At 37.7% G+C, this 26,838-nt stretch overlaps 1 protein-coding gene across 2 annotated transcripts; it reads left to right on the plus strand.

The window, feature by feature from the left end:
* The first annotated feature begins 3,997 nt into the window (after nucleotides 1-3,997).
* LOC117410728 (E3 ubiquitin-protein ligase TRIM9-like) lies at nucleotides 3,998-24,996 on the plus strand. 2 transcript variants are annotated; one of them, XR_009328860.1, is made up of 10 exons: nucleotides 3,998-4,822; nucleotides 8,545-8,640; nucleotides 9,027-9,149; nucleotides 11,024-11,134; nucleotides 11,595-11,748; nucleotides 12,022-12,179; nucleotides 14,980-15,118; nucleotides 15,472-15,775; nucleotides 16,708-16,789; nucleotides 20,038-20,174. XR_009328860.1 is itself a non-coding variant. In XM_034017495.3 (10 exons), exons 1-10 carry the CDS (start codon nucleotides 4,076-4,078, stop codon nucleotides 21,490-21,492), a joined length of 2,043 nt encoding a protein of 680 aa, XP_033873386.1. In that variant the 5' UTR covers nucleotides 3,998-4,075; the 3' UTR covers nucleotides 21,493-24,996. The 2 variants fall into 2 exon arrangements, 1 of the variants encoding a protein (XP_033873386.1); XM_034017495.3 differs by lacking the exon at nucleotides 16,708-16,789 and adding an exon at nucleotides 21,445-24,996 and having other exon boundaries at nucleotides 20,038-20,200.
* Nucleotides 24,997-26,838: the final 1,842 nt, after the last annotated feature.

The following is a 26,838-nucleotide window of genomic DNA, read 5'->3' on the forward strand; positions in this document are numbered from 1 at the left end:
CCCAAATCAATTCCTACAGACAATGAGGATACTGCAGTGACAAAGGAAGATTTGTGTGATACAGAAAATTATTAAAACTTTGTAAACCATGATGGTAAAAGATTGGACACATAGTCAATTTTGGCCAAAATCAATGTTTTTTTTTGTTTGTTTTGTTTTTTACTGGGCAACAAGTAAAGCTGTGAGCCTACACCATTATAAACGTTCTTGATTTAATCATTTCATTTTAGCTGTGACTGAATCTAAGTGTCTTTTTTATTAAGGTCCTGGGGCAATTGTAAGCATTTGTTTCTGTTTTTCATCTGCCAATGCACTTAATCCTGAAAGACAGCTTATGTAACTGTGACCATATTACAGCTCTGATGTGAGCAGTCAGTGATTTCCAGCATCACTTGATGACTCACACTGATGAACAAAAATAAGTTAGTCCAGCCCAAGTGAGCAGTATAGTGAGATGGTTGCTGTCCTACTGAACACTGACAGGAAAAAGCCTTGGTGTAGCTGCCTTATATAAAACTAACTAACGCTGAGTGCTGCATCTCCAGTTGTGCTGATCCATAGAGTATTTTCTTTTAATTATTTTTGTATGAATTTTCAAATAATATCATATAACAGGAATGCCAGTAAAAAGAAATGTGCATTGATATTGTTTATATCATAAATAGATATGTCAAGAATACACACAGTATAAAATATAGGCTTAAATCAGTTAGTTAGTAATGGTTCCCACATTCTGTTTAATTAAGTTTTTCATCTGTTATCCAAAAGGATTTATTTATATTAAGGACTGGTACACACTTAGAAAAGAGCTAACATAATGCTGACTAAATACCTTAACACACCTGCATATGCCAGGAGGCAAACCCTCCTGGGCAGCAGTGTGGAGTAGTGGTTAGGGCTCTGGACTCTTGACCGGTGGGTTGTTGGTTCAATCCCAGGTGGGGGACACTGCTGCTGTACCTGTGAGCAAGGTACTTTACCTAGATTGCTCCAGTAAAAACCCAGCTGTATAAATGGGTAATTGTGTCGAAAAAAATAATGTAATTGTATGTAACAATAATGTGATATCTTGTAACAATTGTAAGTCGCCCTGGATAAGGGTGTCTGCTAAAAAATTAATAATAATAATACTGTAGCTAAAAGCATCTGAAATGAAATGGAATATTGTGCCACATTGCAATGATTTGAGTAGAGACCCAGAAGATATAAAACAGTAGTTTGTCGTGAAGATGACATTTAAAATACTTCAACACTGCCTATTCTTATTACAGCGTCCTGTGTAAAGAAACACAAATCTTGTACAATGTAAGTAGATCACCATTGTTATAGCCACAGGGTAATTCTGCTGTCAATATTTGTTTAAAGTAAGAAGTCAAATGTACTGCCTGTTTGGCGTTTCATTGCTTTATTGAGTTTATAAATGAAGATGAACTGTGATTTATGATCTAAGCAATTTATTGCATTTTTTTTAAATAAGCATAGGCCAACATGTCAGTACTATACCTGACTGTCATTAGACTAAATGCCTTTTGTGTGCAGGTGACTCAGTGCAACTGATATAGAATAATAGATGAGCTTCAGTGAGTTACAGGAAAATTCCATCTAGGGTTTGTGTGACATCATAAATTACGAGACCAAAGGTTGAGTAATTTATACTGTCACAGAAACCCGACATGGAATTGTTTTCCTGTAACTCACTGAAGAGAACCATCTGTTATTTGTTATACATGGATGCCCTTGTGATGCTAATATTAAAGAAGACGAGGTTCAGCAGTACAGTTGGTTTTTTTTAAACGTAGTGTTTCGGTGCAGTATAGACGTTCTCTGTCGTTATCCGTTAGTGCTTCAGCTTTATTTAGATGATTACCATTACCTTGTTTTAATTTCCCGTCCCTCTCCAGTTTCTGAGATACGAATGTACCAGCTTTACACCATTTTCTTTTTTACTTATTTACATTTCGTTGATCATTAATGAACATTTCTGTACTGTGCGTGTTGTCGAGTAATTGAAAACGAGACATTTTGTGTTTGAATTGAAAGTGATGGTTTCGAGGAGTAGAATGGGTATATTTTCCTCTAGAGGAATTATCACTTTTTGACGTCACTACTGTGGTATTATGCCTTTTTTTTCGAATGGCTCAGGATGCAAATATAGCCTTCATCCATATATATATATATATATATATATATATATATATATATATATATATATATATATATAATATAAGATATATATAGTAGCGATCTTGGTTCCCGCAGGCAGGCGCATCACACAGGTCGAGGCAATCCACACACAGGTGGAGGACGGGCACGAACCTGGGACCTCTCGCACTAAAGCACAGTGCCGATACCGCTGTACAAAAGAGCCGGCTGCTTTGCAAGGAGTGTATATCGGGCTTATGTCATTGTGTGTGATTACGTCACCTACCAGCCCTGCTGCTGCCTTCCCCCGTACACGCTACACTCTCCCCTGCCAGCCTCAAGTCCGCCCTGGACTTGCTAACCAGGCTACAATCCGACGTGTGCGTACCGAGGTACCTGCGTCCACTTCTAACACCAATGTAGCGATCATGGTTCCCGCAGGCAGGCGCATCACACAGGGGCGAGGCAGGCGCATCACACAGGGGCGAGGCAATCCACACACAGGTGGAGGGCGGGCACGAACCCGGGACCTCTCACACTAAAGCACAGCGCCGATACCTCTGTACAAAAGAGCCGGCTCCTTTGCAAGGAGCGTATATCGGGCTTATGTCATTGTGTATGATTACGTCACCTACCAGCCCTGCTGCTGCCTTCTCCCGTGCACGCTACTATATATATATATATATATATATATATATATATATATATATATATATATATATATATATATATATATATATATATATATATATACACACACACAATCCTCGAATAAGACAGCTTTAGAAGAAAACCATATACTATAAAAACGTTGACACATCAGTAATTCCCACTGGTCCTCTTAAAGGTTTCTAATTCTGGAAATGGGTGAACTTCATATACAAATAAAAAATGGCTGTAAGCGTTTTTATAGCTTCCTGTCTTGGAGTTGTGTACAGTGTAGAAAAAACAAAACTATACCACAAGAATTCTACTGCATAAACATTTAAAAGGTTCTTGGGGGTGTAAGGTGCTGCAATAGATCAAAAGGTTTCCCTACTACGGTATTTGAAATGTGCCCTTTGTGGAGACCTGGAGATTATCAATTTATAAATAAATTAGCTATGTTGTCCATATTTAATAAATTTTATTAAATATATATATATATATATATACGAAGATTTAGTTGGAAATATACATGTATATATATATATATATATATATATATATATATATATATATATATATATATATATACATGTATATTTCCAACTAAATCTTCGTATGACATGTCTATAATTAATATTGCTGTGACTGAACTTGTAAACCAACCTATTCTAAATACATTATTTTTATCAACCTTGTTAAAATCTAATGTTACTTGTTTGTTGTTTTAGTTTATTATTACTATTTTTTTTTTTTTTAAGTCCCACATAATAAGATATTAATACAAAAAAAAAAAAAAAAAAAAGACGACTCTTCAGTAAGTCTTTCTTATCGGCAAGATATACAGCAAGTTTTCTATTTGGTTATGGCAGTTAATACTTCTGAAAAAAGCTGTTTTAATATTAGTTATTTTTAAATGTTGCATTTCAGTCTAAAATGACAGATACGTCCCAGTCAACGCAAATTCAGTTACGCAATAATCCACATTTCCTGATATACAGTAATCTATGGTTTCTCATCCAGGCCTATAATAAACCAAGCCTTTAGGGTGCTGTTCGAAGGCATTAAGGGATTTGTAGTTCTATTTTAAGATGTACCCAAGTGGTAAACTGCAGTAAATTTATTAGCATTCTGACAAGGTCAGGCGCCAGGAACTACAAATACAACAATACCTCTCTTAGGCGCCTGCGTACAGAGAGTCCACGGGAGCTGTTCTTGTCAAACGGTGCTGGTTGGGTGTCATTGCTAGCTTGCTCGTGTTTTGTTGTGTGTGTATTTTATTGCAGAGATGGACGAGGAATTAAAATGTCCAGTTTGCGGTTCTTTATTCAGGGATCCTATCATTCTACCCTGCTCTCACAACATATGCTTGGCTTGTGCTCGCAATATCATTGTGCAGACCCCAGAAGGCGAGTCACCTCACTGCCGCGCATCTCGGAGCTCAGATTACGATTACCTAGATATGGATAAAATGAGTATGTACAGCGAAACGGACAGCGGCTATGGATCTTACACCCCGTGTCTCAAATCACCCAACGGAGTGCGGGTCTTCCCCCCGGCACCGATCCACCGTAACTGCTCCATCACTTGCCCGCTGTGTCACCGGAGCGTCTCCTTGGAGGAGCGGGGATTGCGAGGCTTTCCTCGGAACCGACTCTTGGAGGCGATCATTTCTCGTTATCAGCAAAGCCGTTCAGAGACCGTCAAGTGTCAGCTTTGTGTCCGGAACCTTGCCGAAGCCACCATGAAATGCGAGCAGTGTGATGTGTTTTACTGCGCTCCCTGTCAGCAAAGATGCCATCCATCCCGCGGACCCCTCGCCAAGCACCGCCTTGTCCCACTGAGCCAAGCGGCCACAGGCGGCAGTCAACAGCAGGCGGCCCACAAATTAGCCACCTGTACAGAACACGACCTGGAGAACTACAGCATGTACTGTGTCAACTGCAAAACCCCGGTGTGCTACCAGTGCCTCGAGGAAGGCAAGCACGCGATGCACGACGTGAAAGCACTGGGAGCTATGTGGAAACAGCACAAGGTAAGTACATCAGGGTCACGGTGCACCTAGCGCCTGTGCTGGTGGCGATACTCGCGCCTCAGGCATGTCTGGCTTTTTATTGATTAATGTCTGTGTGGAATTCCGATGTAAAAAGTATTGGAATATCAAAAGGCGCTTTAGCCTACTGGTAAAGGCGTACTAACATTGACCCATTGTCAAGAGTGTAGATAGTTCTCACCTAAAAACTGCGGGGGGGTCACGGACGGACTACTGTAACATAATGAACTTTCTGGTTCTGTATTCAGTGTTAGAGGGATTTAGGACATGGACTCTCCTTCTTGCCTATTATCTCTACAGTTGTTTTAATAGACTCCTTTAATATCAAAATGAGATAGCTGCTTCTTGTCATTATTTTCTCAGAAGCCTTAACTACACTTGATTATTATTATTTATTATTATTTATTTCTTAGCAGACGCCCTTATCCAGGGCGACTTACAATCGTAAGCAAAAACATTTCAAATCCTACTCTGATTTTTATGACAGTTGTATGAATGTTTGAATTAAAGGGGGTGCAAGATTGACAGGTTTTTCTGTCTAGCCGTATTTATTGAAAACTCCACTAAAAAGTCTTTACTCTCAATTGCAGAATACCATATGGGAGGCAATGAACATTTTAAATCTGTAGGGTCATACTGTAATACACAATAAATTATGTTCTTAGCGGTTTGAGGTAAGCACTTGAAGATAAAGAACAGTGTTGTTATCCACTGCGGGGATGGTGATATAATGGAGGAATCCATACATGCACAACATTTTTAGAACATATGTAAGGAAACTTGGTATGGACATTCCATTGCACAATTTATTTCAGGCTATCATGATGATCTTCTTTTGATTAGTTCTGGTTGCTAATTGCTTCAGGCTAAAATCCCTGACATGTATCCTGTAATATATATGAAATGCAATTATAAAGCTTTAAGAAACAAATAAAATGTCATAAGTATGTCATTGTGTGTCACGCAACAGACACTGACAAAGAATCCTTGTTGAAACGTAGTTCTCATGATGAGATGTAGTAGTTATATAATTCTAAGTCAGCTGAAGCGGTCTTCTGATTGTTCAGGGTTATTCTAACATTGGCACCCTGCTATCAAAAGCAAATGACTTATTATATATGCATCCGTGTTCTAAAATATTAATAACTTTGCTGTCAATGAGAAGAGAGATAGAAATGTTAATTGGTATTTGATGATGCATATTTAACATTTTAATTTCAGCCTGTATTAAAAATAGGTCTTTGCCCTCACCAACACTGTACTAGACACCCTCAGTACTTTCAGAGCCAACTCCACCTGTCATAATCTGCCTGTGGACTTGAAAAATGAATACAATTCACAATCTTAATTAAAATGATTCTTGTCCCCTCTGTTCACATTAAATAATGCAGCAGTGTCTTTCAAAGAAGAATAGGTTGTCATAGTTACTTTCCTCAAAATTCCATTGGCTGTTTCTCAAACAAACAAAACAAGTCTAATTCTCTCAATCCCCCGTATACTGGGGCAGGATTTTTTTTAATTGATCAGTTGAATCTATCCCACGTCACATGTCTGATGTCACATTGAAAACTGTCCCACGGAAATGCCACTTTACATTGTTCTATTAAAATCATTACTATAACAGGTTACAGATAACATTACAATATAATGTAAAGGCTATTACTATGGTACAATGACCAAATAAGGGTTTTGCATGGGACATCAGAAACAGTAGCTTTTTCATAACTTTCCTATCTTATGTGTTGCATCACTGTCAAATCGTGATCCCTTGCAAAATAATTAAGTAACAAATTATATGATAGAATACTCAGATCTTCATTTTAAATTATATAACTGGATAAAATATTTGTTTAAAGACTTTTTGTACATTACATGCCTGGCCTTCATTAATTTTGGCATGTAGAGGTTATTGGTACATTGGGAAGCACTATAACACAAGAGCTCTTGTCATTTGTAAAAAACGTGTGTATCTTTAACAGATATCACGCTCTTCCAATTCCCTCTCCAACCTGAACTGGATTGGAGATAGGATTTTCCATTGTGCGTTGGACTTAGCAGACCATTCAAATGTGAATTGAAAGTCTGTTTTGCAAAACAAGGGAGACATGTGATCCATATCTACATTGTGTTAGGCCATGGCCAGCAACACACTGGTGAATTCCTAACCAGCAAGTTAGCCATCCAGCCAGCTTGTGGATCCAGATGGTACAGTCAATGAGCTGGGGGGGTGACATGGTTCAGTAGCATAACCGATTCTTCTGTGCTCAGAGGACACCCAAGGGAAACCGGCAGGTCTTAACGGGAAGGGTAAAACTAATCAATCACTATAGACTTTCTGTTAATGTTAACAAGAGAGTAGAGCTAAAGGTTAATGTAGATCAGACATATTTGGGTTTGATGCTAATCACCAGTTGGGTTTTTTGGATAGCAATCTCCAGTAAGCATCACTTCAGAGACAGTAGTCATGTTGCCTAACTCTGGATCTTTCTCTCTAGAAAGGACAAAGTGTTACTGATTTGGGGACCATTTGGTATCGTAATGCATTAGTAAGACCTCACCTAGAATATTGTGTTCAGTTCTGGTCACCTCGTTACAAAAAGGATATTGCTGCTCTTGAAAGAGTGCAAAGAAGAGCAACCAGAATTATCCCGGGTTTAAAAGGCATGTCGTATGCAGACAGGCTAAAAGAATTGAATCCATTCAGTCTTGAACAAAGAAGACTACGCGGCGATCTGTTTCCAACATTCAAAATCCTAAAAGGTATAGAGAATGTCAACCCAGGGGACTTCTTTGACCTGAAAAAAGAAACAAGGACCAGGGGTCACAAATGGAGATTAGATAAAGGGGCATTCAAAACAGAAAATAGGAGGCACTTTTTTACACAGAGAATTGTGAGGGTCTGGAACCAACTCCCCAGTAATGTTGTTGAAGCTGACACCATGGGATCCTTCAAGAAGCTGCTTGATGAGATTCTGGGATCAATAAGCTACTAACAACCAAACGAGCAAGATGGGCTGAATGGCCTCCTCTCGTTTGTAAACTTTCTTATGTTCTTATGTAAATGACCCAGCCTTTGTTAGATCTTTATTGAAAAAGAGGGACAAGGGACAAGGATAATAGGACTGAGGACCTTGTTTATTCTATATCTTGAGATTCACTCATCCAGTTGTGATGAAACATGGTATTTATGGTGACCTACTTTCTGGCCTTTGATTAACTGGGCAGATACAGGCCACATCATATCTGTTAACCCAAATTTGATCAAACTGTATGGACATATGTTGTTCAACATCATGTGAATGTAATTACATTTGTCACAATGATGACACAGTACAGAGATTTGTTCCAGTTATGTCACATACTGTGAATGCAGATTTTCATAGTAACAATACTGACTCCTAACTATAGAAAGCTATATGTCTTGTAAACCACTTGTTTGGTTTTTGTATTCATCTACATGCTGAATGAGACCTGCTTTTTCATCATATACCCTAATGAATAATTTATATGTGTGTTGGAGGATATGAACTATATGTTACTGGCTTACTGTTTATGGTAAAATATTAATATCATAAATAATAACATGATTACTTATTATGTTTATATGTATATCTATTTTTTTAAAGAAAATAATAAATAAACAAATGAATTAGTTATTTTATTTGCACTGTAGCAAAACCCAGTTGCTGTTTTGTATTTTAAAGGGTCAACTATCCCAAGCTTTGAATGGTGTGTCTGAGAAAGCCAAGGATGCTAAGGAGTTTTTGGTGCAGCTGAAAAACCTATTGCAGCAGATACAGGTAAATGACTTAATAATATTATTTTCATATACTGTATCATGTTTTTGGTTCAGATGAAGCTTTGATGACTTGGCAGTTTGGTGATAACAGTTGGTTCATTTTTTTATTGTTAAAGCTGAGCTAATGTTTTTACTTATTATTCCCTTTTAGAAATGTGCTTTGCTAAATTTGCAAAGTAATTTTACAATTTATCAGGTTATGTCTTACTACACATCCTGCAGTAAAAGGCATTTGAACTTGTATTTACTGTTTTTATTTGACCTTGATTATGTGAGCTGGATACACAAGTGTTTGTGGCAAACGGGAAAATATGGCGAATATATCTTTTATTTTAATCACAGTCTATCTATTGACTTATCTTGGCAGTTGCTCTTTATTTTTTGCAGGAAAATGGCGTGGAGTTTGAAGCTTGTCTTGTTGCACAGTGTGATGCGCTCATTGACGCGCTGAACAGACAGAAGGCCAAGCTACTGACAAAGGTCACCAAGGAGCGTGACTATAAGTTGAAGGTGAGTAAAACTGTTTTCTGTAATGGAGGAACAGTGGCAATTTCTTAAAAGCTGTGTTTAGATAGTACACCAGAAAACAGACATTTTTTGATTCAGGGTATCCACGTGGTTTTGCTTGTGCATGTAGAATATCTAAGAAAAAAACAAAAAAAACTTCTAATTGAAACTCCCCTATAAAAGTTTACCCGGTATTTTTGCTGTTTTACCATAGTTTATTATGGTTTGCAATGTTTTTTTTTTTAATATCCTTTACCATACCTCTCTGTGCTTTACAATGCTTGCCTCTGCTTTATGACATTTTGCTGTGCTTTTACCATGGGAAACCTTTATAAGGGATAAATGTTTGCTACAGACAATTTTTCATTTACTACGCTAATGTCATGGTGTGACCAGGCTGTGCAAAGGGTGTAATAATCCAATGTCCAGACAAAAACAGTCAGTGTTTATTAATACAAAAGCAAAAGTAAATTACCAAAAACAAAGCAGGTCGCCTCTATACTAGCAGTGGTATAGTGGAACCACAACACGGCGGTTTGCAGTCCCAAACAATAACAAAACAAAAACACTCCTGTACCACAATCCTCCATGCACGAAACTGTGCTCCTGTGGTGAGTGTCCTTTTCCCTGGGTGGTTCTTGGCTGTGCTGTGCGGTGCTGTGCAGTGAAACAGTGTCGGGTTCATGCTGGCTCCGTGGCTGCAGCTCTGTTCTCCTTCCTTACTCCTCTGCAACAACAGAAACAAAACAAATCCAGGCTCCGGCCACGTAATCAAAGTTTAGCGTAAGGGGCGGTACTCACGCAGCTGCATCCCCTTTGTACCACCAAACTCCTCCATGCAATCAGCCCGTTGCCATGGTTTATCCAATCGCTGACTGACCCGTATCTGATCGCAATGGAGTTGTTTAGAGTACACAACCCACTCGATATATATATCGCGGGTGTCTGGGTTCAATGTACATCCGCTATATATCGAGGGCCGCAATATAACGAGAGACCCATAGAAAAACAAATAGGCTAACAAATACAGTACAACCACTCCCTCGTTTTATTGGTGGCGTCAGGGTCCAATATAAAGTGCCTACCCCTGCAAATGGGGCACAACCGTGGTGGCTGAGAGCGGGGATACAAGGGGTAGTCCATCCAGGAATGCCCAGGCTCAGCACAGGCGTAGGACCTGGGAAACTCTTCCTCCAACTGCTGCTGCAGGGTCTCTGGAGCTGGCACTGACACTGGCTTCTTCCCCTTCTTCCAGGGACGACCGCTCCTTTTTTTTTTTTTCCTTTGGGCCAGCCACTCCTCCTCTTCCTCTTCCCCTCTTCTTGGAAGAGACAGCACACTACCTTGTGCCTAAACTCCCCGCAGGCAAGGCACCAGCCTTGGTCCTTGAGGCCACCGAGGAGACCCTCCAGCTCGTTACGGCGGTCCCAGCTGTACATTTTTTTTAATTTTTGGTTTTTTTCCAAAAACACACTGCTATTTTTTTTTTCCTTTCACAAAAACACTTCGAAAAAAATTATAAAAAAACGCAGTCCTTCCCTGGTCTGACTCGTGGAGGCAGTGGTTTATCCCACTCTGACACCCCTGCTTCTGTACAAATACCGCTTTTAATCTGCACGTGACTGTGCCATCCTCGTGTGTCTAAATACAAATATACATTTTATAACACGTGCTAAATATCCCACATTATATCCCGTGCACCAATACATATACACCAACATTAATACACCACACGCAACATATAAACGTAAAATACACACAGGGGAGGGGCACACTGCCGCAACACCCATATGAAAAATAAATACACCCAAATTAACTGGTCACCTGCTTTTACCAGCCAGTAAACTCAAATGCGTGTGATGCATTATATTTTACAGGTTGTAAGGGACCAGATAACCCACTGTACAGTGAAGCTGCGACAGACAACAGGCCTGATGGAGTTCTGTTTAGAAGTGCTCAAAGAGAACGACCCCAGTGGTTTTCTGCAGGTAAAGACATTAATAAAATCCGCCCCGCTGTAACAGAAGCAGATGCCGCTCTTTGTTGATACAAGTTGATAGCTGTATAATGCATTCATTTTAATATGGGGTTTTGCATTTTAATTGGAATGTTTCAGTCAGTAAAGCTGCCATAGGCTCTAAACGTGTGGCATCATTTACCTTGTGAGAATTGTTTTCTAAATGAGAAAATAGTGTTCTGGTGAATTCTATATAGAACCAATGATTCCAAAGGGCTTTTATCTGGATCTGTTGTATTGTTTAGGCCCTAAGAATCGTACTTATAAAATCTATACAGTGGGTTCAAAAAGAAAGCCAAAGAGAACTATTGATTAGATGTTTTAAAATATGTATCCCATAATTAAGGGTTATAAATGTATAATGGGTCTATATTTTATTATTTCTAAGGTAAATGTATCACTGATCAACACAACTTCAACATTTTTTTCAGATTTCACATGCTTTGGTCAAGCAAGTGCAGTTGTCTCAGGAGCAGTGGGTTAAAGGTGCCCTGGAGCCCAAAGTTTGTCCAGAGTTTGACCTTTCTCTGAACAGTGAGCCATTACTCCAGTCTATTCACCAACTGGACTTTATTCAGGTGAAATGTAAGTGGCTGCTAATCTGTCTACCCTAGATTTAGTAAGTACAGTAAATATTCACGTTATAGCAAACGTGATATCTGGTACGACGTTAGAAAAGCTCTATTTTCATGATTTACTTTCAGGTAGTCTTGCACCTGGTCATTACTGCAATACAATCGTTTTCATGAAAGTATATATTAACAGTTCATAAATATGTTTGAATTCACTTTGTTTCAGATTTGATGGTGGGCTATGACAAATTAACGGCTGAGTAATTTTCGACACATTTATCATCAGATCCCTTTACAGTTCCCCCTGCACCAGTGTTGCAGTTGGAGGAGTGCGGCACCCGCAACAACAGTGCCACACTGGCATGGAAGATCCTCACGTTCACCCAGTCTCCCATCGAGGGCTACGTGCTGGAGCTTGATGATGGAAATGGTGGCCAGTATAGGGTAACGTCTCCAACCTCCCTAGAATATCTGTAGCTGTTGTGATATTTAGTAGACTTCCTATATATTTAGTAGATTTCCTATCACACAGTATAAGTAGGTTCTAGCTTGCTATGACATTAGCCAAGGAATTATTGTGCTGGGAAACTATTAGAAGTTTCTTCCACTTCATATAAACAAACCCCTATACAACATGAGAATTTACTTGAACTAACTACCATACCACATGTACAGTTTATCCATTCAAACTATCAGGGAAACAAGTCTAGTCATTGAATTAAATTACTGTGTACATTACCAGAATTAGAATGAGACACTTTTTCTTCAAACTCTTTTATTTTGTTACAGTAAATCATTTTAACCATTTCAACCCTTACCCTGCCCTAGTATATACATTTCAAATACCCCGTCACCATCTGTATGGTGGCTTTTGAGTACCAAATAAGAAAACAACATCTGTGATGAAGTTAGTGATGTATTTTGGCATTTTATTAAGTGAAAATACAGACATCGTTTTAGATTTTTGGCTAAGCTATTTATCAATTGTTCAGAGTTTCAAGGCCACTGTGTAAATTTCACAATATAAATATGGTCAAATAAACTAGAGAACAGAAATAATTCAGTTTTAAAACTATTGAACTTTTAGCGACTGTTCGGATCTGTCCAGAGAGCACAGTAGAGAAGAGGGAAGACATGTGTATGAGTAGTATATTGCTTTAGAGCTGTATCAAGTGGAAGCAGTTCCGTTTATAATACGTATGTACAAAAGTAAAACAAACTATTTGTTTTATTTGATTAAATGTGATTCCTCTAAAAATGTGTTGTAGGCCTATATCTTATAAAACATAGAAGTCCAAAAACAGCAACTGGTTTTAAGTAAAGTTTAGTATGATTTATATTTATAGTATATTACACTTGACTGCTGACTATTCTGATTAAAACATACAGCATGGCTTGATTGAACAAACCTTCAGTTCATGCAGTTCATGCAAATAGGCTAGCGTTACAAATGCCCCACCGCCAGTTGTTCTTCATTAATTGATCTGTCCAAAATACTTGTTACTGCCTACAGCTTAGGCACAAATGCATGTGCCAGAAGATATTGGAGATTGTTTGGGATTGTACTGTCTTCCATTGAGTGAGAGAAATAGCAATAGCCTACATCTGTGGTTCTCAATCTGTGGTCCACGGACCACTGGTGGGCCGCTGGCTCTCTTCAGGTGGTCTGTGGAAAGGTTACATAATCATTGAAAGGACGCAGCAGCATAGTTTATAGATCCCATTGCAAACCCAGAATTTGAGACCTTAAAAACAAGTACAGATGCAGGAAGACAATGTATACATGGAGAATATCTCCAAGTTTTTGTGTATTGCGCTCAGGTGCACTCAATACAGCAGCTTGTAAAGTACAAGACAAGGCGTGCGTTGTGTTGCATTAACATACGGCTGTATTTTATACAATTATACCATTTTTTACAATGTGTATATTTATTGCGAGTTGTATATGTTGTGTATTGGCAATTTGTTAATGTAACTGTGCTTCGGCTAAAATTAATTCTGCCATGCATTACTATTTTGCACGGTAAAAATCCTCAACAGCCAATCAGCATACAGCATCCAAACAATACGTTTTATAAATAAAGATTATAGCTGGACATTAATAGCTCCGACTTTGCTGGTACCTCATTGATGTAACATCACAGATTATTAATTCACATAAATCAGTTTCCGCTGTAATTATCAATTTAAAAATAAACAGTCAGTTTTTTTTCCCTCTTGGTAAATTCATGTTAATGAAAAGTAAACTAGAACCGTTCTTTAAAACTCCAATTTTAAAATAACTTTGCTCACAGAAACAGGCCCACCCATCACATTGAAACAAAGAAAGGTAAGTCTACGGTTATTTTAGTGTTATAGTGATTTTTTTATGTGCTTATTTTTCAGTCACCAATACGGTTGTGTGGTCTGCCGAGATAAAAAAAAAATAATTCAGGTGGTTTGCGAACAAAAAAGTTTGAGAACCACTGGCCTACATGATATCAGAATGTGAAACAATCAAACAATCACCTGCACGACACTGACTTTGCAATATACGGCAGCAATAACCTACTGCAGTTATTATTGCTATTTTTTTTTATTATTTTTTTTTTTTAATATGTTGATATTTTCAGGGGCAGTCAAACATTATAGACTTTGATCACATGGATTTTGCCCATGAAATAAAATTTGAGGTGGCTTTTGTCCAGAAACAAACCTGTTATCTTTGAGACTAATGAACATAGAAATCCAGAATTCCTTACATTCTATACATTCTCCAGTGAGAAAACCCATCCAGCTACAGACATGTGAGGGGTGTAGAGTACAGAGAGAATGTCCTTATATTTAAATCAAAGTAAGACCCAATCAATTACTCAGCAGTAAATGTGACTACTAGGCTGGTGTGCCTACAGCTGCTTTCAGGTCAATCATACTAAGTTGTGCGCACTGATACTCAACAATAATAACTGGTGCACACCAGATATTAAGTGGAGCTCACAAGATACTAACTTTTTATGTCCATTTAGGGGTTTCGTAAAAAACACTATACTGTACTTTCCTATTGTATGCTACAGTATTTACAATAGTATACTATGGAAAACTACAGCCTTTTCTGATGTTACTGTATTTCTTTGGGGGGGGGTTACATATTTTAATACATTACTTTCAAATCATTCGTTGCTTTATTAATTACAATGAAAACTAATACTACAAAAAAAATGCACAAAAGTATAATCATATACTTGTTTGATTTTTATTAACCCAGGAAGTGTACGTTGGGAAAGAAATACTGTGTACTGTTGATGGACTGCACTTCAACAGCTCCTACAATGCACGGGTCAAGGCGTATAACTCCTCAGGGGCTGGTCCCTACAGCAAAACTGTCGTGCTGAAGACCTCTGATGGTATGTAATCCAAGTAGTGCATCATGTCAGGTTTCTAGAGGTACCCCATTGTGTTAGCCAACCACAATAACATACATACTCTCACCCACAGCCTGAAGACATTAGCTGAAACATTTGTCTACTTTAGTTACGTACAGACTTTCCATGCATACACTATATGATCTTTTGAATAGACCCAGGCATTTAGCAGCTCGGATTGCAAGATTATTTAAGCACATGCACATTATTCTGTGAAGCTTTTTTGAACAGGATATATAATGTACACATAATGTATATGTAAGCCACAAGCTAAATGAGGCTTGTCACATATCATGTGTAATATCTAAAGCTGCATATTTCATTCTTTTGTTTAGTGGCATGGTTTACCTTCGACCCCAGTTCGTCTCACCGGGATATCGTCCTCTCCAATGAAAATCAAACAGTGTCCTGCAGTAGCTACGATGACCGGGTCGTACTGGGAACTGCAGCCTTCTCTAAAGGAGTACACTACTGGGAGTTGACCATCGATCGCTATGACAACCATCCCGACCCGGCCTTCGGGGTCGCAAGGATAAATGTCATAAAGGACATGATGCTGGGCAAAGACGATAAGGCCTGGGCTATGTATGTGGACAACAATCGCAGCTGGTTCATGCATAACAACTCCCACACAAACAGGTAGGCACCAGTTCAGTGTCAGATTATAAATAAGATTTTAATCATGCTTACATTTTTTTATTTTATTATTTTCATACCATTAACCATTTTGCTTATGTTGCACCCTTAAGCATGTTATCATGTCTTTTTATTTGTATTTTAAAACATCTCTGAAATTGAAAAGGGCTGGTTTATAGAATTGTACCTTCAGAGCCTTTTAAAAGTGGGGAGATGTACTCAAAATTAAAAGTTAAACTACAAAATGGTAAAGGGCGCAATGAAAATATTATTGAAACTATTAAAAGTAGTATATGGATTTTAAATACTTTGGGACTACAGCTGTGGCCAAAACTTGAATTTTAGGATTGACACAATCAGAAAAAAACGACATGAACATAATTTAAGTTTTTATTTAACATTATGTAATCAAATAAACTACAAGTGATAGCAGTAATGTATTTAATGTTAGATTTCGTCACATTTTTCAATTTCTGTCAGTTTTTTGCTAAGTATATGGAAAACTACATAGCAGTATGTAATTCAATATGTTAATGTAACATTATTCAGCAGGTTTCAATTGACTTTATGAAGCAAAATGAGTTAATTCTATTGGGTGATGCAAAACTTTAGGCCATTTTGTATACCTTTTACATGAAAAAACAAAAGGCTTGCCATTATGTCAGCTGCACTTAAGAACTACAGGCATTATAATGGACACTTTTACATAACAAATTAGTGTAATTTAAAGTTTTTGCAAGCTTTGCACTGTTTTGAAATGTGCATCGTAGGATATGAAAGTTAAAACATGAATAGGGAGATTCCCCTGGACAACATATTTAATTCAAAGCTATTTTTTTTTTATTTACATTTTTTACCTGAAATAATTATTTTTTTACCATTGTGCTTCATGTATGTTTTGTTGCTTCACTTCTAAAATGTTCTTTTCCTGTCAGCTGTCATTTAGGAGTTTAAGATCGACAATGACTCATTCATTTCTCTTCTAAAAGTACCAGGTGTATATATTGCAAGAAACAGGTAACCACCCTTGTAAAACCTTTTTCTTTTAAATTGTTATTATAGGCTCCTGCTTCACATTAATTTTATATGTGGGTTATGCAAACTGTACAAACGGCAAAATACATTAAGATGGTTCCCTGTTTCATAGTCAGGATTTTATTATAATTATATTTACTGTTTAATATATTTTTAGTGTATTTAGGATTCATAAAGGTGAAGACTCTTAAAGAGTTCTGAGTGCTGTTTCAGTGTGTGTGTATATATATATATATATATATATATATATATATATATATATATATATATATATATATATATATTTATTTATATATTTATAACACGGCTTGGAAAAATAACAACCTCTGATTGGTTAAACAGCATCACATGACTGTGCGTATAAATAGCGTATAGCACGGCTAGTATACTAATGAGCCGCTTCACACTGAATAAATCACTAGACTCAACTACATTCTAAATTCCATGACAAACTGCCATTTTATTTGTTATTAGTTACAAAACCACAGCCAAAAATGAGTGGCATTTGACCTATTTCCTTTAATATATTTGGGGATGAAACTCCACATAACTGGTACAACACCAGCTTTCTGAGTGAAGACAGCAGTCCATCTGAAAAAAATAAATAAATAAAATAAGTGTACCAGCAAGAGTAGACACAGAACAGTAGATGAGGAACAGCTAAATGAAATAAAACAAAACAAAACAAAGATTGAAAAACACACACAAAAAAAACTACAGCATGGGCTGGTTAATGTACTTAAAGAAAAAAATATGGACATTCATTTTATGGAAATAAGTCCAAAAAATCTCAACAACATTAAGTGAATGTTATGCTAGTGCAAGAAGTTCAACTGGGGTCCATATATATATATACAGTTGTAGTCAAAAGTTTACATACCCCAATGGAAAGTTATAATTTCTAGAATTTTAGGAAAAATCTTTTGTAACAAAAGTTTTGCTTTTGTGGATGAGGAAAAAAGTTACAAGAAATAGATTATTTATTTCAGCATTTTTTTGAAAAAAATATAAAAAAACTCAAAAAATGCTAATTTAAAAGTATTCATAACATTTGATGCTATGATAGGATTGCCTACAAGGTGATTTATTGTCATAAAGCTGGAGAAGGATACAGGAAGATTTCCAAGCATTTATTATTATTATTATTATTATTATTATTATTATTATTATTATTATTTTTATTATTATTATTATTATTATTATTTTTTTTTTTTTTATTTAGTCGTTGCCAATTATTTGTATTATTTTCTCCCAATTTGGAATGGCCAATTATTTTTAGGCTCAGCTCGCCGCTACCACCTCTGCTCTGACTCGGGAGGGCGAAGACGAACACACACTGTCCTCCGAAGCATGTGCTGTCAGCCAACCACATTTTTTCACACTGCGGACTCACCATGCAGCCACCCAAGAGCTACAGCGTCAGAGGACAACGCAGCTCTCGGGCACAGAGGTCGCTGGTGCGCGGTGAGCCGAGGACACCCTGGCCGACCTAAACCCTCCCCCCCCCGGGCGACGCTCAGCCAATTGTGCGCCGCCCTCTGGGAGCTCCCGTCCACGGTCGGCTGTGGAATAGCCTGGACTCGAACCGGCAACGTCCAGACTATAGCGCGTATCCTGCACTCCACACGGAGCTCCTTTACTGGATGCACCACTCAGGAGCCCCTATTTCTAAGCATTTGAGTATCCCAATTTCAGCTATTGTTTCTATTATCAAGAAACACAAGACTCATGGTACTGTCGCAATACTCCCTCGCCAAGAACAAGTAGAAGAATTGTGAGGAAGGTGAATAACAATCTGAGATTGACTGCCAAATATATTCAAAGTGAATTGGCTGCAAGTCGGGTTGGAGTTTCCATTTCAACCATAAGTTGAGTATTGCATGGTGAAGTTCTCAATGGTCACAGGCCAAGGAAAAAGCCACTCTTAGGAAAACGTCACAAAGACAATTGCTTAAAGTTTGCAAAACAGCATTTGAATGATGGATATGAGTTCTGGTCAAAGGTTTTCTGGAGTGATGAAACAAAAAATCAAGCTATTTGGTCATCCTGATCGTTGTTACGTTTGGAGAAAGTCTGGTGAGGCGTACAAAGAAAAGAACACCATACCTACTGTCAAGCATGGAGGTGGTAATATCCTTCTATGGGGCTGTTTTTCCTCTAATGGCACAGGAAATTTAGTTCCAATACATGTTAAAATGGATTCCATAGCATACCAAAAAATACTGACCCTCCGCTATAAAACTTGGTTTAAAGCGCAACTGGACGTTCCAACACAACAGCGATCCAAAGCACACATCAAAATCTACTTCAGAATGGTTAAAGAAGAATAAAATCAAGGTTCTGGAATGGCCTAGTCAAAGTCCCGATTTAAATCCGATTGAGAATCTTTGGTATGAGTTGAGAAGTCCTCGGAATTTGAATGAACTGGAACAATTTAGCGCTGAAGAATGGTCAAAAATCATTAAAGAATCATGACAAAATATCCTAATCCTTTAAAAGAGGTTATTATTGCTAAAGGTGCCACAACTAGCTATTAATTGCATTTGCTGAAATAAATAATATTTCTTGTAACTTTTTTTCCTCATCTACAAAAGTACAACTTTTGCTAGAAAAGATTTTTCCTATAATTATTTGTTTTCAAGAAGATTCTAGAAATTATAAATTTCCATTGGGGTATGTAAACTTTTGACTACAACTGTATATCGAGAGAGAGAGAGAGAGAGAGAGAGAGAGAGAGAGAGAGAGAGAGAGAGAGAGAGAGAGAGAGAGAGAGAGAGAGAGAGAGAGAGAGAGAGAGAGAGAGAGAGAGAGAGAGAGAGAGAGAGAGAGAGAGAGAGAGAGAGAGAGAGAGAGAGAGAGAGAGAGAGAGAGAGAGAGAGAGAGAGAGAGAGAGAGATATCCTGCTTTGGAGTCTATGGCCTCTTTGAATCAAATTTAAGTTTCCTTCAATGCACTTGTTTTTTTCCTGGCCATACACAGCAATCATTCACATAGCTGGCGCGAGCTCTGATTAAATTTAAGTATCTATGGTGAGCCCTGAAGTCAGCTCCCCTAACACAGGCTATATGTAGGGGTATATATGTTTTTTTTATCATTTTACTCAATAATGTCTGAGGGGGTCAGTAATCTGTAGGAATGCCTGGATCAGTCTGAGACTGTATTTGATATTAATTTTCATGTTCTGCATAATTACTTTGATATCTACTTTTCCATGTGGTGTTCTTTTGTAGGGCGGAGGGAGGAATCACGAAAGGATCCACAGTTGGTATCCTTTTGGATCTAAACCAGCACACCCTGTCATTCTACATCAACAAGCAGCAGCATGGGCCTGTGGCATTCGAAAACTTGGATGGAGTATATGTTCCAGCTGTAAGCCTTAACAGAAATGTTCAGGTCAGTGCCAATAATTTACAACAATGCACAATCCTAAAGATGCACTATAATTAAATGATATACTGTATATATGGTTAAACTATGGGAAATCGTAGGTCCAGCTGTTGGAATTCAATTCTTCTTCAGGTGCTGCAATGATCTATGGGAAGGGATATTCAAACAAAACATTGCGGAGGTCATGAATCTGCACTGTATCACTCTTGCATCACATGCATGTATTTGACATTCAAAAATGACTTTGTTTGAATTTAGCTCTTATAGAAGCTTTTGTTATATTCTGTTTTATCTTTTATAATGCACTGTATTAAATTGTTATGTTTAGGCTCGATTTTGAAGCCTGTGCAAAAGCACATTTTTAGACAGGAATAAAATAACTTTAATAGCATTGTAACAGGGCGATGTTACATACGTGGGTCATCCTTGAATAATACTGAATCAGACACAGAGCAGTGGGTGTTGACACGCCGTACAGGCGCACAGATTTAATAACAACACAGGCCCAATGCTAGGGTAATCCTAGAGTCGGATTTAATAAAGTAAAGAAAACAAAACAAAGCTAAAAATAAAAGTTTGCGAGTGCTAGTCCCACTAAAAAGACTGTCCTGCTCCAACCTACTGCACTACTAACCCTCACTGTACTTAGTTTGGGATTAAATCCCCTAAACTGACCTACTTCTGGTCTCCTGGAGTCTCAGCATCCTCACATCGACTCTGGCCTCTTCAAACGGTCTCGGCTGGGCAATGCTTTCACGAGCACCGTCGTGGAGTGGAAGGGTTTGTGTAGTAGTTCTCTCCATGGAGCAGACGCTCTCCTCCTCAATGTCAACAAGCGCAAGCTTTCGCTCTGCGCCCGCCTGTGTAGTTATAGCGTTGCAGTTGCCTCGAACATTGGTGCTGCTGCCTTCTTAAACAGGCGTAAACTCCCTGGGCACGCCCCCCTCAGCCAATCAGGACCTCCCAATCAGCTCAGCTCAGGGCAAGCCTTCCTGTTTACCAAAGCCGCAGAGCAGCTGAACCAGCGATAAAGTCCTCCCTGTCACAGGCATGAAGCTAGCATGAACCTACTTAACAATTTACCAGCCCTTTCCTGGAACGAAGCTTTTTCTAAGCTAATTTTATACCGTTACAATTTTTTATTGCTCTGAGAAAATGTGCCTTTGCACTTGCTTTGTAATAGGGCCCTCAGTGTGGTTATCTGCTTCCAGTTATAAAACTGATTTAATGACTTTTGTTTTATCTGACAGGTGACACTTCTCCCAGGCTTGGAGGTACCAAAGAATTATAAACTTTAAACTCCCACCACTGAACTTGTGTCCAGGGATCGCCATCATGCATTCTATTCAAAATCCAAGCTACAACAAACATTGTCTTTAATCTGGAATATAGCGTAGAGGAGGCCAACCAATGGAATATGATGTAATCAAAGTGCTCCTTCAGATATTCAGTCTGAAGTCCAGGGTCTTGCACATTCAAACATAACACATATTCTGACATTCAAATCTACTGTTTTGAAGAATAATGTTTGTTCATTCAGGACATAAATAGAAGCCTGGGGCCAGCTTCACAAAGCACTGCTAGCACTTAGCAGGCTGCTAGCTAGCAAGCAATCTTATTTTTACCTGTTCACCCTTTAAGATAGAAAAATAAAGTTTAGTAGAAATCCAATCTGCAAGTCTATATGATTAAAGGATAAATGTGTAATTTTCTTCTTTTTTATGGAAGTGAATTGCTACCTAGAACTACTTTGTGATACTAGCCTCTAGGGTTTAAGGTTTTGTTTGGACAAATTAGCTTTTAGCTGGGGAAAAAGATTTTAGGAAAACACAAATTCCTGCAGATAAACACATCATTGATAATGAATCAATGTATAAAATAGATCCACATTGTCTGTTTACTGCAGGATTTGGTATATTCCCAAAACCCCTTTTCCTAGCTAAAAGTTAATTGAATTGGGCCCTTTGTCCTGTTAGCTTTTTATTTTTTTTTATTTTTACTTTTTTGCTTAAACTCAATCAAAAAATCACAAAAATACAGAGGAATTCAGAATTGATCTGTGAAATCTCCCATCTTAAAAACATACTGTATTCTCGATGCAGTTTCTATATTACCTGAATTATATTAAAGTATATTTTCTGGAGTAGATAATTCAAACGATGGAATGTAAGTGTTATGCTGCAGTAGAATCAGGCTTAAATCTATTAAAGAAAAAATTGAAGTTAGTATACATGCAGAAAAGTTGTAAATATTAATGTTGGACTGCAGTCAATGTATTGCCCAAAGCATGGATTTAAAGGTCATTATTTAAACTGAGACTAGATATTGTATATATCTATGCAATGCATATCTCCCTTAAGCAGTGTTATTTATAAACATTTAGGGACTATTTATTGTATTTTTAACCTTTATTGTACAAAACCTTAAATTGGGCAATGTACATTCCTAATATTACATTATATTAGCAACTTAGCTCCCCCGTATTTATTTATTGAAAATGAATATTCAGGTTGGTGCTCGCAGATGTAAGCACTACATTCATCTAAGAGTAAAAATAAAATAAAGTTTGTTTAAAAAATAATTACCATACAAATCAAAAAATCTCAGACTAGATTTCTGAGGTAAAATAGCATTCAAAGTAAACTATGCTTGGAAATGAATGTATACTAAAATCTTTGGAGTACCAGAGAATATTATCTAGCATTCCTATGCCTGTAACATGTATTAGTAAAGACCAGAAGATTGGTCACATTGGCCAGTGTGCAGTCATCATAATTAAAACTGCTGGACAGCTCGTGCTTAAGATAGGTCACTTTAGATGTTGCAGCACAAAACAGTGATGAACGGCTAGTGGGCAACCAAGTGCAAAATGTGCTAACTTACAACATTTATTAACTGCAGAATGGCTAATGCCACTGGCATTTGTGTACAGTATATACAACAGTGAACATGGACTAGGGGAAATAACATTTCGCCATGTTTTCTACCAGCTGTAGTTATGAGCCTACAACATTTGACACCCAGTGAATTAATCCAGTATAGGAGATTAGAGAACTTGTATGTCATGAATTACTTACAGTCATCAGAAATTATAAATATTTCAAATTCTGAATTTGCTCTGAGCCTTTCCAGTCATTAAGTGTGATACATTAGGCAACACTATGAGAATTCCAAAGCATTGCCTAACTACAATAGAGCTGAACACTGTGATTTAGATTGTAGGTCTCCTTGTGATTTAAGGGGCTTCTTTTCTTATCATTACTGTTTCATTGAACAGTATGCATAATGATATGCCTTTTGGAAAAAATAATTAAAAAAATATGTTAAAAACAAACAAAAAAAATCCTCTAAAATTACAACTCACACATTGCTACCCATAATCATTCTTGCAATAGTGTGCCCATTCACATTATCTAATAACGTATGTTGTGTGTAGTAAGTTTAACTTACGATCACTGAAAGAGTAGTTTTAGTTTTAAGATAGTCAGCTGAGCTAAAGCAACAATCAGTGAGAGACTGTGCCCTACACCCCTTTCTTTACCATATTAATTGCAATGATGGGTTCAGCTGTGTAATTGCAGAACTATTGTTAAAGGCTGTTTCTAGGTCAGTAGAGTTGTGTACCTGATGGCATATCTGGGTTGTCACTGTTTTTTGTTTTTTTTTGTTAATGTCATCTGCTAATGTTGGTTAATTGATCACTAATTATTGGCATAAACAAGGTACTGGTATATAAGTGGAAGTGCAATTAGGTAGAATTGTATTATTTTTTAAAGAATCGAAATTTTTAAATAGAATTGTAAAATGAACTGTGTAGAACAGTCCGTCGAGTATCCAACTACAGTGGGACCAGAGTAAGGGCAGATATGTAAAAAGTCGGATAAATTAATCCTGTTTTAAATACCATTATACACAGCTGTAACAATTACTATATTCACATAATTATTGTTTTGAGATCCAGCTTTTATAAGGGAGCTCCCCTAAATCCTGTGTTTAGAAAGATACAGGGTATTAATGCTTGTGACAGGGTAGCCGTCTGCCGTGTGGGTGCGTGCATTCACTGCTGAGTGACAGGCAGGCGATCGAGACGGAGGTTGAATTTGATACGCCCCTCAGGCGAACAGGATTTATTTACATATCAACACACTGAACAGCTCACGTGACACTACCAGCCATGGTAGCGCACAGAGTACATACAACACAGTGTACGAAAACTTTGGTGGGATCTACGATCTCTGAAGCAATCTTCTCTGTTCAGTAATAAACAAACTCCGGCTACTCGCCTGGCTGTCGTGGATTTCGACTTGCTTACTCACTCTTCAGTATCCAACCCTGGCTCTTGTTCTCTCTCTCTCTCTCTCTCTCTCTCTCTCTCTCTCTCTCTCTCTCTCTCTCTCTCTCTCATTCCCTCACTCACACACACAGGTTAGGGCGGATACACGACAGATTTCTGCATTCTATGAGTCACCTCTGGAGCTGCTAACACTGTGTTCCACATGTGATATTTCTGGTTTACGTGAACAGTTTTTCCTGTATTTCAGAAGGGAAATGAATGGCAGCCCCACAACACAATTGGCAATTTACAATGATTTCAAATTTGGTTTTAACATGTTTTTTGTTCTAGGTGTAAACCAAATACACCAAATATCCCAATTTAGAAGACCTTTATTGATTAATATTATTTGTTATTATTTGTTTATTTAGCAGACACCTTTATCCAAGGCGACTTACAGAGACTAGGGTGTGTGAACTATGCATCAGCTGCAGAGTCACTTACAATTACGTCTCACCCGAAAGAGCACAAGGAGGTTAAGTGACTTGCTCAGGGTTACACAATGAGTCAGTGGCTGAGGTGGGATTTGAAAAGCCCTTTTCTTTAACCACTGGACCACACAGTCTCCTCCATATATAGCTCTTTTAATAAAATACCTTTTTTTATAGCTTAATAAAAAAAAAAAAAAAAAAAAAAAAAAAAGATTATATCAATTTGGATCAAATACTGCAATTAAATATGCTACAAAGAATAACTTGCCAGTGTTAATTGTATATAGACTGTTCTGTGGAAAGAGCCTGTTGATGTGTAACTCAAGTTAAAATTGAATTCGTTCTCAGTGGAGCTGTTGGTGAGGTTAAAACTGTGAAAGGTAACCCCCTTGTCTGCACATTCATGACATACTGTAGATGTAATTTAAGAATTTCCATTCATATTGTGTACAAGTCTCTTCAAGTAAACAAATAGTATCCTCTTCTTAAATGTAATGTGGTGTATGTAGCATGGATTCATTAGATATGTAACCCTGTTTGAATGTGAACATTCAAACGGTGCTAGGGCAGCTAAGGCTGTTTAAATACCCAGTAATTTTGCCTCAATAATTCACTGCCCCTAAATGCTTGTTTACAGCATTTTAGATTTTTGTTTTAGACATTATTTTCAGGAATTTTCCTGGTGCTCTTACAGAAACGCCAACATGGGTCAACCTTAGAGTAACATGAAGTTTGTTGAATTTCGGTTTCCTTTTTTGAGTCAAATCCCAACCAACAGCAGCACAATATTTAAAAACAGTCACAATCTTGGGACTGTCGATCCCTACTTGTGATTAAAAGAGCAGGGCATTTACAGTTTACTAAGTCCATGGCACTGTGTACTGTTGGACGCAGTAGTATGAAAACCATGACGAGTTCCAGGTGTTTCTGTTCACTGAAACCATACTCTAGTCTTTTCTATAAGCAAGTGCATTTGTTTTCCTAACATGTAACCCTGTTTTGTACTTAATGTCTTTTTAGTGGTTTGTATATGATATTGCATTGCAATGCCATTGTTTTCATACTGAACAGTGTAAAAACAGTGTTTTTCTTTCCCTATTTAAATTAATAAACTATGATGGTATACATACACATTTTAAAACGTGAATCTTTATATTGTGTGTGACTCCAAGTAATACTCTAAACACCTGTAATCAAATCTATAAACATCTGTTTCTTTTAGTTTCCACTTTCAGCAGAGAAATAGACCTGTGAGCTTATAAAATCGTGTACAGACGTGCTCAAATTTGTTGGTACCCCTCCACAAAAAACGAAGAATGCATTTTCCCTGAAATAACTTGAAACTGACAAAAGTAATTGGCATCCACCATTGTTTATTCCATATTTAATAGAAATCAGACTTTGCTTTTGATTTTTTATTCAACATAATATTGTAAATAAGAAAACAAATGAAAATGGCATGGACAAAAATGATGGGACCGCTAACCTAATATTTTGTTGCACAACCTTTAGAGGCAATCACTGCAATCAAATGTTTTTTGTAGCTCTCAATGAGACTTCTGCACTTGTTAACAGGTAGTTTGGCCCACTCTTCCTGAGCAAACTGCTCCAGCTGTCTCAGGTTTGATGGGTGCCTTCTCCAGACTGCAAGTTTCAGCTCTTTCCATAGATGTTCGATAGGATTCAGATCAGGACTCATAGAAGACCACTTCAGAATAGTCCAATGTTTTGTTCTTATCCATTCTTGGGTGCTTTTAGCTGTGTGTTTTGGGTCATTATCCTGTTGGAGGACCCATGACCTGCGACTGAGACAGAGCTTTCTGACACTGGGCAGTACGTTTCGCTCCAGAATGCCTTGATAGTCTTGAGATTTCATTGTG

The sequence above is a fragment of the Acipenser ruthenus genome, chromosome 6 (genome assembly GCF_902713425.1).
Source record: "Acipenser ruthenus chromosome 6, fAciRut3.2 maternal haplotype, whole genome shotgun sequence".
Classification (NCBI taxonomy): Eukaryota; Metazoa; Chordata; class Actinopteri; order Acipenseriformes; family Acipenseridae; genus Acipenser; species Acipenser ruthenus.

Bases quoted from the DNA above. Each gene is read 5' to 3' on its own strand.
- LOC117410728 (XM_034017495.3), top strand. From the start codon at position 4,076: ATGGACGAGGAATTAAAATGTCCAGTTTGCGGTTCTTTATTCAGGGAT. The intron at 11,135-11,594 runs GTAAAGACATTA...CATTTTTTTCAG, and splicing joins ACCCCAGTGGTTTTCTGCAG to ATTTCACATGCTTTGGTCAA. The intron at 11,749-12,021 runs GTAAGTGGCTGC...ATTTATCATCAG, and splicing joins GGACTTTATTCAGGTGAAAT to ATCCCTTTACAGTTCCCCCT.